We start from the raw sequence: 15,025 nt of genomic DNA on the forward strand, positions 1-15,025 counted from the left end.
ACTGGCTGTTACTTTATTTCAATATGCCATTGCATCTAGGAAAAAGACTGCTTAGTTAATCATGAATTTATTTATCTCCCTGGGATAGGAATCTCACTGACTCCTATCAATAGAGTCCAACTATTTGAATAAAATGGAAAGTGGCAATGATCACAGTATACAGATCGCTGCTTCTTGACATTTGCCTGTCCCACTTGAGACAGCTGATGGAGAGAGAAGGCTTTGGAGACATCTAGCACTCGCCTTCCCACACCTACAGGGAGGTCACCAAGATGAGGGAGATGGGCTCTTCACAGGGGTGCATGGCAGGATGGGGAGAGACAACGGGCATACATTGAAACAAGAGAGGTTCAGACTGGACGTAAGAAGGAACTTGTTCCCCATGAGGACAAGCCCGAAGCAGAGCAGGCTGCCCAGTGAGGTTGCGCAGGCTCTGTCACTGGAGGTTTCCAAGTCCTGTCTTTCTCAAGCCATGAGCAACATGGATTGATCTCAGAGCTGATCCTTCTCTGAGGCCCCCAAGGTCCCTTCCAACCTGAGTTATCCTGTGATCCTATGATTACTTTAACACTCACTGTTGGCAATGCATCTCCCACAGATGGGATCAGCCTGACTGGAGCTCTGCCCCCCAACCTCCCCCTCTGCTGCTATCTCCCCCCCCCCCCCAAGGAAAACAAGTTATCCTCTGGCCAAGGGTACTTGGTGTTGTGTCAGCTCTTGCAAGGTTGTTTGTAGGTTCTAGGTGAGCATAACTCACCTAGAACAAGATATGGGACAAGATGTGAAAGGGGGAAAACATACGGCAGGCTAAATTTGAGCCTTGTAACTTCAACACTGTAATTTCCCCCTTTGGTAAAACACACAAATGCACTTCTCCTTCTGTGTTACGTGCCACATTGTGGGGCACATTTTGCAGGTCATCTGTGGAGGTAATTTCCTCATGTCAGTGCAGTTGCACTACTGAGTATATAGTGGAACTGCTTTTGCAAAAATAACAGAACTGATTATTGGCAAAAACGCCTTTGATTAGGGATATTACTCATTTACTTCACAGTGGCAATGACAGAGTCTTGATGCCATTTAGGAATACATAACATTAATCTCAAATTGACTATGTTTTCACACCTTGTTTTCCTTGACCAGCAGACGATCAAAAAATAAGAATCCGTTCCTAAGAAACTGTACATTTTTAAAGTATTTTGCTTCACACAGAACACATTTTAATTTACTAATCTGTATGAATTGCGTTCTTGTAAATTACTCAAAACTGTCAAGGATCTGGGCTGATCATCGTAGCTTAGCTACCAAGCACCACAAATTATTACATTTCCAAATCTATGATTATGATGAAGCAGGCACAGAACACAATCACTATGTTCCTACTTTATTAAAGAAGAAGGCAGTTTCACTCATCTAAACATGTCCTAAACGCATAGGTCTTAGAAAGAAGGCCTTTCTCCCTTCTTCTTCATAAAATAGAAAAAAAATAAAGCCCAGGAGAGAATCTTCTACTGCATCTCGAAGTCCCTTTTATGTTGTCTGTCCAGCCAGCATGGATCAGAAATGGTGCTGCATTTTCTCTGTGCCCACCCAGTGATAGTACATTTACCCAGAGGCTGCATCCTTGGTCAGAAAAATAGTCCATCCAGTCCAGAATCTATACTGCCTCCTAAATGAGAAGGGGTCCTCTAAATAATTGTCTATATACCCATGACTAAAACCTATACTGTTGTACAGAGGGATTTAGATCACAACTACATAAGAAGCCTTAATCCTGGCATCTCCTATCTTTGTAACTGGAATGTTTTTGCAGTCTTTTTTTTAGATCCTGTATTAATATTAATATGCCAATGAACTGTATAACGTGATGAGTGGTATTTGCAGTACCTCTTTGTGATCTAGAAAAGAGGTGGGGGAGCAACTTTTGAAGGTGACACAAAGTTATTTAGGTTAGGCTGAGCCAATGGAGAGAAAAGAATTCCCAAAAGTTTTGTCCAGCCTGAGCTGGACAGTGGGCAGTGAGATGATAAAGCTATGTTGGTGCTCATTAATGCAAAATCACGTCCAGCAGACGGGCTAACCTGAAGCACTCCGCACAGAGCTTGGTCCTAAACCACAGACAACAAAGTCAGGGAAAGACTGGGACATTCACCGGGAAGCTCGGTGTAAACCAGTAGTCAAATCACAAACAAGATGTTGGGATACACAAGGAATGGGATAGAAAATATACTCAATATTATGACATTACAGTGCCATTAAGGTTTAGTGATTCACCTGGAATATTGCATTTGGTTCTGGTCAGCCTAACGCTCTGCAGAGATCTACTCAGAAGGGCTAATTTAGCTTAAGGAGCTTACTCTCCCTGAGATCCCTCTGCAGACGAGAGCGAGCTTTGGGCTCTCTCCTAGGAGGCATTTCAAGCATCTTGCGGTAGGTTACTGTTCTCCACCATCCTTCAAAATAACCTGGTTTTCTCCATTAGAACAGAGGCTAACGTTAGCCCTTTCTCTATCAAGACACACAGAAATGTAAGGCACCGTTAATGAAAATTGTTAGGGAAGTTGGGAAAAAACAAATTAATACTGAGGAAGCTGTTTGATTTACATAGGCAGCAATCAGAAGTATAGAAGCTAAGGAAGTCAAGAGCAGGTAGACCTGGCACTTCTCCTTACTTTTTCACAGGAAGACAGCAAAACCCATCAGTGACATCGAGAGGCAGGGGATGAGAGAGGAAGGCTGTTCCACTCAATGAGGGGATGAAGCTTCATTGCCTCAACAGCCTTGCAGGATTAAAAAAATGTCATCCACTCCACAACTGACGAGACTACCAAGTTATGCTAGCAAGGGTTAAAACGCGAGCAGTCTCAGGGCTTGGGTAGCTGTGCTTCAGACTACGACTTAACTTCTTAATGTAGAAGCTGGACTCTCATATTTGCCCTTCTTCCATCAGCGAGCAGTTTATTCACTGGTTACCCACTCACACAGCTTCTGCATTTCTCCCTGAGGCGTCTGGCACAGCTACCCCCAGAGACAAAATATCCCACCCGCTGGATCGGTCCTTGTGATCTCCTCAGCCATTTCTGAGCGAGTATACAGTTGCTAGCTGTGCAGAAGGAAAAGAGACCGCAGGGACAAGCCTGAACGCGCACCTCAGCGCAAACGATGAGCCAGATTGCCGTGAGTAAAAGGCCACCCATTCCCTCACCTTTCCAGTGGGGTTCCTGCCAGGCCACTACTGCAGATACACATCATAATATCCTGGGTGAAAAACAGTGCTGAAAGAGACTGCACAAACTCATTTACAACATCCCACTGACCCTGGGGTGGATCAGCTCTACCTAAGCCATACCTAGCAGAAATCTGTCTAACCTGTTGTTACAAGCACTGGAAGATGAGGATGCTCTGCTCAGCAGGGGCGTGACACTCCTCTTTGCCATCCTCACCACTAGAGCATTTTTCTGGTGTAACTGGATTACTTTTTGTCATGTCTTACCCACTACGGCCATTAAACATAGATAAAGAATCACAGCTCCAGAGAGATACTTTGAACCTTGGCCTTTCTTCATGAAGCATCTTTCCCCACATTTGGTGCTCTCCTGAAGGCATTGGCCCAAGCATCCAGGCCGCAGAAGCACAGCGAGATGCTGTCAGCACTGGGAAGGTTGGCTCCCTCTTATCTGCAAGGCTTTTGGGGTCTTCTCCTTGGCCACGCTTTTTCCTGCCGTTCAGCTCAGAAGCACAGGATGCTCAAAGCTACGCAGCAGACAGCCCCACCAGCCCGCAAGCACTCCCTGCGTCCTCCCCTCCTTGCTGTGCATCCTCTTTTTTAAAAGGGCCACAACTGCTCTCAGCTGCAAGAGCACTGTGAGAGCACACCCACCACTCACGTCTTTTTTCTCCCAGCTCCCTTCAGCTCTGGTGCTCCCTGCATTTTACAGCTATTACAGACCACACGGTCTTCAACGTAGGCAGCTGCATAAGCACTGGTAGCAGGAACCCGAGGGGATCTCACATTTTGCCTCTGTTTGAAAGACCCCTCCAAGCGTATTTGTGGTAGGCCTGTCCAGTCCCCCCTCGACACCCAGCACACATGCACACACACGTACACACACACACACAACCTTGTGTGTGGCCCATGTTGTTTCTCTTGTACCTACAATGCCTGTTTCCTTGTCATAAAAGGAAATTTGGTGGATTTGGAAAAAGGCAAATCATATCAAGCTGCATCTCATTTTTAAAGTTCATGGAATTATAAATCACCTGATTGGTTGTTTTAGTCTTTTCTCAGGAATTACAGGCGTGGTGATTATTTCTAATTCCCAGGCTCCACAATTCCCTGCCCCTACTTTTAACAGAAACACTATGTTTGTCCTCTTCTAGTCTTCTTTAAAAAAGGCACTAAGCTTTCTGAGCTTCTCAGCATCAGCTGTCAATTTTCCTACCCATGGAGTAATTCTTCCCTTGGTTTCCCTTTTTGTTACTATCAAAAATGCCCTTAAAATGCCTTATTAGTATAAGCAAAGAATAGGAGAAGTATTTTATTTTGTGCTTTAGACTTTCTGATTTTGTCTCTGTATGCTCATGCTGAGGTTTTTTTTAACATTCATTTTTAGATATTTGACCTAGTTTCTATGTTCTGTACACTCCCTTCTTGCACTTGAGATCATCGAAGAGCTTGTGATTTCACAGATATCTCTTACTGCATTTTCTATCCTTTCTACACACTGGGATATTTTGTGATTCTGCTCCTATTGTCTTTTGTTTATTTATTTTTTTATCTAATGAACCTTCAACTCTTTCTGGAGCTCTTTTCTTCCATAGATTTGATTCCCAGAGGAATTTACCTGCTAATATCCTCTGTGTTCATTAAAGTCTGCTGTCTTCAAGTCCTTTGCCTTCAGGTTTATGTTATCCTTCCTTCATTCCCTGAGGCTTACAAATCCTGTAACTCTCTCACCAACATTGTCCTCCACCTTCACACTCCCCAGCTGTTCCTCTCCCGTGGTAAGAACTGACTCCAGGATTGCCACCTGGGAAGCTGCTTTCTGTACTGCTGCAAGACAAAATGCCAGTGACACACTCGCTGAGCCGGCTGTGCCCTAGTTTACCACGTTCTTCGTTAACTATCGGAGTAGTTAAAGACACCCCCAAACCAATCAGCCCTGTTTTTTTTTTAAATAATTCTGCTAGCTGCTCAAGAAAGAGCCTCATCTATCTGAGTTTCTTAGTTAGGGGAAAGAAGACGAGTGTAATGGACGTGATTTTTTACCATGTTATTTCCTGCTACTATTTAGAGATCAGGTCTATCGTGCTCTGCACTCGTTGTCTGAGAAGAAACGTATGTATCTGCTTTTCCCTCGCCAGTTCATATTTGTCCCGTTCCCTGCTTTCCATTTCTTCCTCATGTACGCAGTCTCATGTAGACTCTGCAGAGCATCCTAGTGGGAGGGGAGGGCAGAGCTCTGGCAGTTGCCGAACCTTCCCTGCTTTGTGAGAGTTGCACAGAGAAGCGCCTCTTCACAGGCAAGACCTCTAAGGGAAATTACTTCCAAAAAGTCACATAAATTAGGCAGTAATATTTTGCCCAAACCAACAGCCATGATTTGACTATGAGGACCACTTTATTCCCCATTTCTTTAATAGGCAGCTTTTCTTCTTGAACCTAGACAATTTAAAATTTGGTGCTGAGACCACGCTGGATCACTCAGTTTAGTCTGATTTGACCTTGCCATCTTCATTACGAACTGACCCTACAATCTGAAACAGAAACATCACAGCTACATTAAATACCAATAAAATTATGTGCAAATACAAAGATTAACTCGTTCTAACTTGACTTTTCTCTGCATGATCCTGTCCTCCTCATCCACACAAAAATTACTCAGACGCAAAAGGCCCTTGAGCATAACATGACATTTCCAGCATCTCTGAGTATTTCTTGTTTATTTCTCATAAATTTCCTTCGGTAATAAGTTAGTCACTCGGCAACACTCTACAGTATACACATACATTATGCGATTATCTCATATTTTATACAACACATGTTAAAGTAATTAATTTTCCCAGGCAAATGTCATACCATTTAGTTCATCGTTAGGAGCCAAATATTTGTGCAACCATTTGTTACAAATATATGCAAAACCACAGAACACTTCAGCTCCGTGGTATTTACTAAGTGTAATTTAAAGGGACACTGTCGAGGTTGTTACAATCTCAACTTTCACATTAGTTTTTGTTCCACTTGAAATTCTCTTAAGGATTCAACCTCAACTCATTTATTTATTTGTTAAGTATCCTTGCTACGGCATTTAGCACACATAAATAAATATGGTCTCACTGTGGTGTGGAACGTGCTAGCGACCAGGTAATGTCATGCTCTAGCATGACAGAAGGGTTTCATCTCTCATTTAAACCTCCTTTATCCTTTTCATTGACAAGACCTGGAGTTTGCCCCATCTTTAAGGCAGAACTATAGCAAGTAAGAATAGGTGCCTGCTTCATAAAAAGAACTGAGTTTAATCACAGGTTCAAACTGAACTTCAAGTTAAGACATTTCTTTCTGTGCTAACGCAGGTTACCTCCAAACAAACAGACAAAACCCCATCAGGACAGCGGCTCTAATTTCAACAGATGGAAGATGAGTTAGCCATGCAGCATCAGGACCAGTTGCCTTGAAAAACACATTTTAAGGGCAAGAAACCACCTCTGGTAGATAGTGAAGTCTGCTTCTCCCATCCCCTAAATTAGGTCTTACCCATACTCCTCACACACTGATACAAAAGCCCTTCAAAGTACATTTAGAGAGAGGAAGAGCAGCAGTGGAGCTGTGCGGTAAGGAATTGTGCTCAGAGACTCGACAGGCTGAACCAGACGGCTCCATTCAAGCCAACAGCCCCATAAATCCTATTCCCCACAGACCACTTGTTCTTCAGCACGTTAAATCAACAGGTTTGGAAAGGGGGACCCAACGCTTTTCTCACTTATTTTGGCCTTCGATGAGAAAAGCAGCAGTGAAGAAAAGAAGCGGAACCAAAAGCGGCACAAGTGGGAATGAGAAGGGGTAGGAGGAAGTGCAAACCCAAGAAAGCAGAAAGACAGGAGAAAGTAATATTGAGAAGACACAGCAGAGCGACAGCAGAGATGAGAGTGACTGGAACAGTGCAGCACCTTGGTGAGACGTCTTTTAGGTTATTGTGAATACCTTTATTCAAGGAAGACGCACTCACAGGGAGGGAGAAAAGCAGACCTGGATGTTCAGAAGAAAGACGAGCTATCACACAAATGGAGTGCCTAAAAGTCTGGTTCGCTAAACTTGGCAAAAAGCTGAAAGGAGATGTGATTGCTATCGGCCCTTATGTAAGGAGCAGGCATCGAATGGCAAAAAAGAGACACATTATTCAAAGGACAATGCCAAAACAAGGATGAAAAGGGTATGTTTCTCATGAATGGCTTTAGTCTGGAAGTTAGAATAAAGTCTTAATCAGCAAAGGGATTAGGTTTGGGGTAAACCTCAATTCCTAACTTATTCGTAATTGAGCGATTTCAGTCAGTTTTGAGAGGCTGGTATTGACCAAGACTTCTGATCCATACAGATGTCCTCACTATCATTAAGACAGAGCTTGATTAATTTAAGAAGCAATTTCTGTTGTGGTGCCTGCAATTGCCAATGTGTAGCTCTCTGTGATGGCGGGGATTGCTGTCACTCCCGTTCTTTTACTATTCTGGCAGACTTCACCAGTTTTCATAGAATCATAGAATCATAGAATAGTTTGGGTTGGAAGGGACCTCTAAAGGTCATCTAGTCCAACCCCCCTGCCGTGGGCCGGGACATCTTCAACTCGATCAGGTTGCTCAGAGCCCCGTCCAACCTGACCTTGGATGTTTCCAGGGATGGGGCATCCACCACCTCTCTGGGCAACCTGTGCCAGTGCTTCACCACCCTCAGCGTAAAAAATTTCTTCCTCATATCTAGCCTAAATCTACCCCCCTTTAGTTTAAAGCCATTCCACCTTGTCCTGTCGCAACAGGACCTGCTAAAAAGTCTGCCGCCATCTTTTCTATAAGCCCCCTTTAAGTACTGATAGGCTGCAATAAGGTCTCCCCGAAGCCTTCTCTTCTCTCGGCTAAACAATCCCAACTCTCTCAGCCTTTCTTCAGAGGAGAGTTTTAAGACCACTGCTTGGAAACCCAAAATGTACTTGCTGCTTTGATATCTTACACTGCCTTAATTTTTTCTGTGGACAATGCACTAGCATATTTGAAGCAGAATGGATGAGTTCTCAAAGCAGCTTTGATCTGTCCCAGATCCTCAAAGCAGCCTGCAAGGATAGCTTGAAAGCTTTTTATTTAAAATAAGTGGCATTTCCTCCCCTCTCATTTTAATTGAAATAGATGCTGAATGCAGGGCAAATTGTAATGTAAGCTTGATTGCAGAAAGCAAGTATACTTCTAAACCAGCCTTGATCAATCGCAGTTTCTAGTAATTGACTGTAATCTATCTATCTATTTATTGCCATGGGAATTTTAAAAATTGTTGGGTTTTTTTTGTTGTTTTATCCATCAGCTGAAAAGATTAAGCTGGAAAATGGAGGATGGGAGGAGAGGGAGGAATTGATCAGTCATGCAGCCTCAACCGATGGCGTATCCTGAAGGCAACTTGCAAGACTTGGAGAAATGCCGACAGAATTTTCCTAAGCAGAAGGAAGCAGACTGGTAAGTCTAGCTGAACAGAGCCAGGGCTGGGGTTTTTGAGTGTCTTGCGGTGCCTCGTTGGCTGGATGGGAGAGCTTTGACAATGGACACGGAGATTCAGGCTACAGGCAAGTTACACCACTGGTGGAAAGGAGGAAAGATGTGTATTGACACTTCTGCTGAGCCAAACCCCTCGTTTTTGTCAGCAAGGCAGTGTGAGAGCAAAAAGAGGAAAGTCAGGAAATGTTCGTGACGTGGATGGGTTCAGTCCCATTGACATCCCAAACAGGTCAGGAGTAAAGGAAGGAAAACCAAATACAGTCAGGAGGGCAATAGCTGCCTCCCTTCTTTATGGTGGCCATGAGCGCGACCCACCGCTCTGCAGTGTCTGACACTGTCATCAAGTGTCTGGATGCTGCAGTTGAGGCGATGGCGGCATTTCCCTGACTTTCATGGGGCTGTCTGGGGGTGGCTGCCCTTTCAGGCTGCTGCTGTTAGAGAGGCACCGTGCCCCCCCCGCCATGGGGGGCTTCACGTTCCCAGGCGATTTGTCTTCACTCTGAAATAGATGTTATCTGGAGGGAGGAACGCGTGCTTTGCTCTTTGCGCGGGTGACGACATAACTTGGAGGCCTCGACTGCATTTTGACGAATGGCTAAGTTGCCGCCGAGTGCTGTATTCGTACTTTCCTCCTGTTGGTTTGTTAGGTGCGTTACTTATCATGGTTTTTTCCTACTCTTCCCAGCAACTACTGCACGCTGTATTAAATGCGTGTCTATGGTTTAATTGCAAAAAATCTGCATTCCGCTTCTGAATTAAATTAGAGGCTTTTCTGTCAGGTTCATTTTACTAGCGTGGCTGCATCTCAAATCAGCCCACGTAAGGAGGGTGAAGAGGAACCGAACAGCTACTCCGTACTGCAGATCTCACTGAATATATGCAGCGGGGGCAATTCAAAGGTATCTACCAGGCTCAGAATATTTCTTTTTCGTGTACTTTCAGAAGGTGGGGGACTTACTTAGGAAAGCGGCCCCTCATATTCTCCCCGACTTCAATGACAGGGAAGTCAGGCTGATTGCAAACATCCCTGAAAAGCTCACACCTTATGTAAAAGAGCTGGGTATCAGATGAGTAGGAACTTCAAAATGCTTTAAACAGGCACGGCAAAGTGAAACACGCCCACCGAGCTTGTTCTGTGAGACAGCAACCTTCTTCCATCAAGTTTCCAGAGGCTGATGAATTTGTGAGATGGTGTGATGGGGTGGGGACAGAAGGGGAGGGAAACCAGCCTACTGCTCGGCCTCTAGCACAGAGGCTGCACCAGGGGGGTAGCACCGAGGGGGGGTACTACAGCTCCCACCCTTCTCCCTGCCCAACGCCTCGCTTCCCCAAAGGGCACGGCAGATCTGAGCGAGGTGACTCATGTGCAAACATGCCTTATTAGGACATGATGAATTGGAGCAATTAGCCGTGGAAAGGTCATTCCGGCTAAGGAAACCTTCCAGTGAGACCAGGCTGGATGTAACTGCTTTTCTGTTCTCCTATCCCCCGCAGCACCGCCAGGAGAGAAAGGTTATGGGCCACGAGCTGTGGAAATCAATGCTTAATACCTTGCCTTCTTGGGGCAGTGGGCAGCTGCAGCAAAAATGCGCCAGGCGCCCATGTGGTACATGGCCAGCACAGGCCCGTGGCCGCAAAAATGCCCCATTTTCCCTGTGTGGGTTGTCTGGAGCACTCCACAGCTGCAGCCAAAAGTTACGGTCTGAGCATTGTTTTCTGGCCACTGAAAAAGTATTTTCAAATGCTACGTGTTCATTGACTGGTGAAAACAAAATGAGTGAGGTAATAAAAGACACAGGAAAACATAAGGAATTGCTGTTTCTGAGGATCTTTCACTGATGGTATCAGTTGACACACGCTGCGCTGCAATGAGCAGCTCCTTCAGGATTTGCCCTTTTCCCCCCAAGCTAACTAGCTATAGGTAGGGCTGTAGCTCTCTCTCTGTGTGTGTATGTGCTTTTAATTCCTTTATTCATATCCTCTATGCAGTTTCTCCGAGGACTGTTACAGCATTTGATATTTTTCTAAGACAGGCCTAAGGAAGAAGGTATTAATAGGTAATAATTTTCCACTCTTAATTTCTGGTATCTAAGTAACTGTATGTCAGAGTTCAACTTACGTTTGAGTTTTAGGGTGCTTGCGTGATCATCCACATCGGGCCATAATTCACTTTAAACTAAGCCTGGGAACAATCTAGCTTTGGACTGCCCAGCCTTAACATGGCCTGTAAAACCAGTCCCAGAAAGAGGATGAAGTAACACATCTGATGAAAGCAGACACGTCTTCACGGTGAAGCGACACTAAATTATGCTGATTTTAGTCAAACTTTCCTGGTCTCCTCTTCTTTCCAAACTTTCCTATTCTAAACTGACACAACTTTAAAGTGAAAGACCTGGTCTTCCACTCAGACAAACGGACCAATAAGAGGCTGGAGCCAACGGCATTTGGTCAGAGTAAAACACAGTATTTTTAAAAAAAATTAAGCCTTTTCTGGAAAGTTTTGGGTTGCTCAGAAGTTTACAATTTGAATACCCTTACCGATTTCAAGTTTGCTCAAGATTGCTCAATCCCAATACAAAGAGACTAGAATCTCTGTCTTTTTGTCACAAAAACAGTATTTTCCATGTTTTCCCCAGCTTTAGCTTCCCTCCTGCTTTCTTCCTCCTTTGAACTGTACAACTAATGCAGTCCTATGTACGTTCACCACTATTATCCGTAGAGTACTGTCAGAATATACAGTTAATTTACTACTGCCAACTGCTTGCCTTTGTTGTCATTAACAATCTTCATTTAATAAAAAGCTTTTATCAAAAATGGTTTTCCTGTAGTACTTTTATTTTTCCCAGAAAATGCATTAAAATTGTTTTCACTTGGTCTGTATTCTTGAGTGAATATAGCAAGGAACAAAAAAGATAAACATGTGAGAGAAACCCCAAAGAGAAGGTAATGTAGAAAGAAACAATTGTGTTCTAAAGGAGAATATACTCTTTTTTTTTTTTCCCCTTTTGAAAGCAAAAAAATGATTGAAGGCTGGTAGAAAACATCACATTGCAACCGTGCTTTTGGTGTACAAGGAAGACGTTCTCCTTCTCCACAGCTCCCTGCGGCTTCTTTGCTGGGTGAGGCAGAAGGTAAATCCTACGCAGAAAGATTTGACGTAAAGGTTAGGGACGATTCACGGGATTTTCTGCTGGAAATGCATTGGACTCTCTACTGGTGCCGTGCACTTCACTAACCTTCCCAAAGAAGTGCTGCTGTTTCCCTTGCATGTTTTTCACATATAGCCTCTGCCCATACTGCCTGAAACGTTGGAGCAACAGTTTGTCATTGATATCAGGAGAGTATTAAGACATTTCAACCGCCCCGCTATGTAACGAGCCACAAAACTGAACAAGAGATACCAATTCTGGAGGATAAACGAAGTGAAAAGAGACACCAGCTCTTCACTATTGTGCTTTGACGATGGTTACTACCCCAAATGAGAAGTTGTGCCATTAGTTGCAAGGGGCCTACGGGGATTCTGCACGAAGCCGCAGCTAGGCTGGTTCACTAATCTCAGAGAGACGCGTTGGCACATACATGTTATAAAATGCATTGGATCCACTTTCTGAAGATCCTCACTCTCAAATGACAGCTGCCAAAACTGAAAGGTATGTTTTATGAGTATGCCAGCTGTCTCGGTGCCATGTTTGTCAGGTACATAAAGGCATATTGAAAGGCTGTTGGGGGATCACATGAACGTGCAAAGAACAACGGGCGACGCTGAAGAGCTTCACTGCTGAAGTGCGGCAGTGTTGCGTGCCCTGCAACGACCCTTTCAGAACTTGCACAGCTTGCTTTCCTTCCTTCCTTCCTTCTCCTTTCCTTCCCCTTCCCTTCCCCATTTCAAACTTTTGGCAAAAAATAAAAAATGAAAGAATTTTCACTGAAATTACAGTTTTTTGAAATCAGAACATTTTGGCCAAATACCAATTCAGAGAGCGAATGCTGCACAAGCGCTCCATGGGAACTGTACGGGGAGCGCCTCCTAGGCTCATTCGAACTGAACACATCGCCCATGCTGTTCCACGAGCCTCTGTTTCAGGGAGGGGAGATGATATGTTATGGGAATTTCACGGTCTGATGCATCACGGAGTATGAAATATGGCAGGGGAGATCCATTCCATCTATGAGAATAAGGACATTAAGCAACTGAAGTACAGCTCCTCTGAGACAGCGTGATGGCATATCAGAATCGAAATACTTGGGTTTCAGCTGACTATTTTACCCATAAACTCATTTTTTTGTAAAAAGCAGTTCTAATTAAAAAAATATATTCATGAACAGCTTTATGTAAAATGGAGGAACACAACGTAGCATGGTTGCTGTTCTCTGGAATAGGCTTTGGAGGCGATCTGGAATGCATCCTCCCTTATTAACAAGGAAAATGTTACTTCCATTAAAGAAAGAAACAACCCTTCCTCCCCAAGCCATCCGTGAGAAACTCAGTGTGTTTTGTTTGAAATTTAAATTTGAGTGTAATACCACCCACTGTATGAAATGAATGTGATTAAAGCGATGGTTCCTTTTATTTTCAATTAAAATACATTTTAAATGTTTACCTTTCCGCACTAAATGCAAATGCAGGTGCATAATACAGCACTGGGAAACCAGAAAGTGGAAACCCACTGACCTAGTTTCACCATCCCGGTGGACTAAAACGCAAAAAACCAAACAAAAAGATGTAAAAGCATCCCACCCCCCAACGCCCCCACGCCCACCAGGGCCCCAAAGTAAAACGTGCTGTGTAAAAGGCACAAAACGAAAAACATTAAAAATTAATTCGTGCAGAAAACGGCAAATGTGGTGGGATTTGCCCCGTCCATGACCCCGGTTCCAGAGGTATTTCGGGGGGGGGAGGGGGGGGGGGGCCATGTTCAGACAGAGGTTACCGCACCCCAGCGGGGGGGGGAGGAGGGAAGGGGACTACACAAAGCTTTCGGCCTGAGGTAAATTCTGAGAGATTTGTGAAGGCGGCGGCAATGAATTCTGAAAAATTAAATAAATGGATTCGTATTTAGTTCTACTTCGGTCCCGAAGGCCGCAAACCCTGACTCGCCCCCCCGCTTCTGGGCCCGCACCGCCACACCTCCCGCGGGGCCAGGGCTCCTAAGGACGACGGCCAGGGCCGGCCTGCCTCCCTCCGGTACCGCCTGGGCGGGCTATAACACCGGGGGAACCGGCGGCGGGGCCGAGCCTGCGGCGCCCCGGAGCCCTGGGCCCCGCGGCTGCCCCGCCCCACCGGCCCAAGGCTGCCGCCGCGGGGCGGGGCCGAGGCCGGGAGCGCCCCGCTCGGCCCCGCCGCCCTTCGCCCCGCCCCCGTGACGTAATCGGCCGGTCTCCAGGCAACGGCGCCCCCAGCGGCGCGGGCCGGGAGGGGAGCGGCGCGGGGGCTCCCGGCGGGTCGGGGCGGCCATGGCGCTGCCGCTCCTGCCCGGGGCCTCCCGCGACCGGAACGTGAGTGACAGCGGAGGGGACGCCCCTTCCCACTCCCCTGCCCCGCTGCCGGGGCTGCCGTGGGGGCGGCGCCGGCGTCGGCGTCGGTTGGCCCGGCCGCCCCCCCTCAGGCCAGGCCAGGCCGGGCCGGGCCGGGGACGACGGCAGCGCACCGCGGGCCTGAGGGGGGACGAGGGCGGAACAAGATGCGCTTTCGCTGTCGGTGGGGCCGGCAGGAGGGGGTGAGGCGCAGGTGCTGCCTGCGGAGTCGGCCCCAGGGGTGGCGAGCAAGCGCCGGTGCCACGGCGAGGCCTTTCCCCCCTCTCCCTCCCCGGCAGGTGGAAGGCGAGATGCTGTTAGGTGTACAAACCTCCTCCGGTTTTACTTTGGGAGTGGGAATACTTTGCAGCTAGGCCGGGACTGAGGGATCTGGCAGCTGCTGTGGGGCAGTTGGAGCTCTTGTTGCATCTCTAACAAAGCAAATTGCGTCTCTAACAAAGCAAAACGGGCAGAGGCAGATACCCTCTAAATAACCCCAAAAGTCTTTGCAGAGGGGGGGGAAAATGCTAAGGATGCTAACATGGTTTTTCAGAGTTGCCAGTACTATTAAATACTGATGGCAGTCTGAATATAGAAGATGGTATTTTTATTACGAGCTACAACAGCAAACAAAAGAGAAGGCTGCCATCACTACGTCAAACTTGTTCATCAAGGATAGCTAGAAATATGCTGAATACGGTCTGTACTGTGAAATGGTGCAGGAGGTAAGGAAGGATTCGGGCATGGCACTGCAGCTGGT

General features: G+C 46.0%; 1 protein-coding gene across 1 annotated transcript in view; it reads left to right on the top strand.

Moving 5' to 3' along the window:
* Nucleotides 1-14,172: 14,172 nt before the first annotated feature.
* Nucleotides 14,173-15,025, top strand: part of EFHC2 (EF-hand domain containing 2) — a 63,615-nt gene continuing 62,762 nt past the window's right edge. The window contains exon 1 of the mRNA XM_076355091.1: nucleotides 14,173-14,247. Coding sequence (XP_076211206.1) covers nucleotides 14,206-14,247 — 42 coding nt within the window. The 5' untranslated portion in view covers nucleotides 14,173-14,205. The remainder of the gene's footprint in view (nucleotides 14,248-15,025) is intronic.

The sequence above is a fragment of the Aptenodytes patagonicus genome, chromosome 1 (genome assembly GCF_965638725.1).
Source record: "Aptenodytes patagonicus chromosome 1, bAptPat1.pri.cur, whole genome shotgun sequence".
NCBI classification, from domain to species: Eukaryota; Metazoa; Chordata; class Aves; order Sphenisciformes; family Spheniscidae; genus Aptenodytes; species Aptenodytes patagonicus.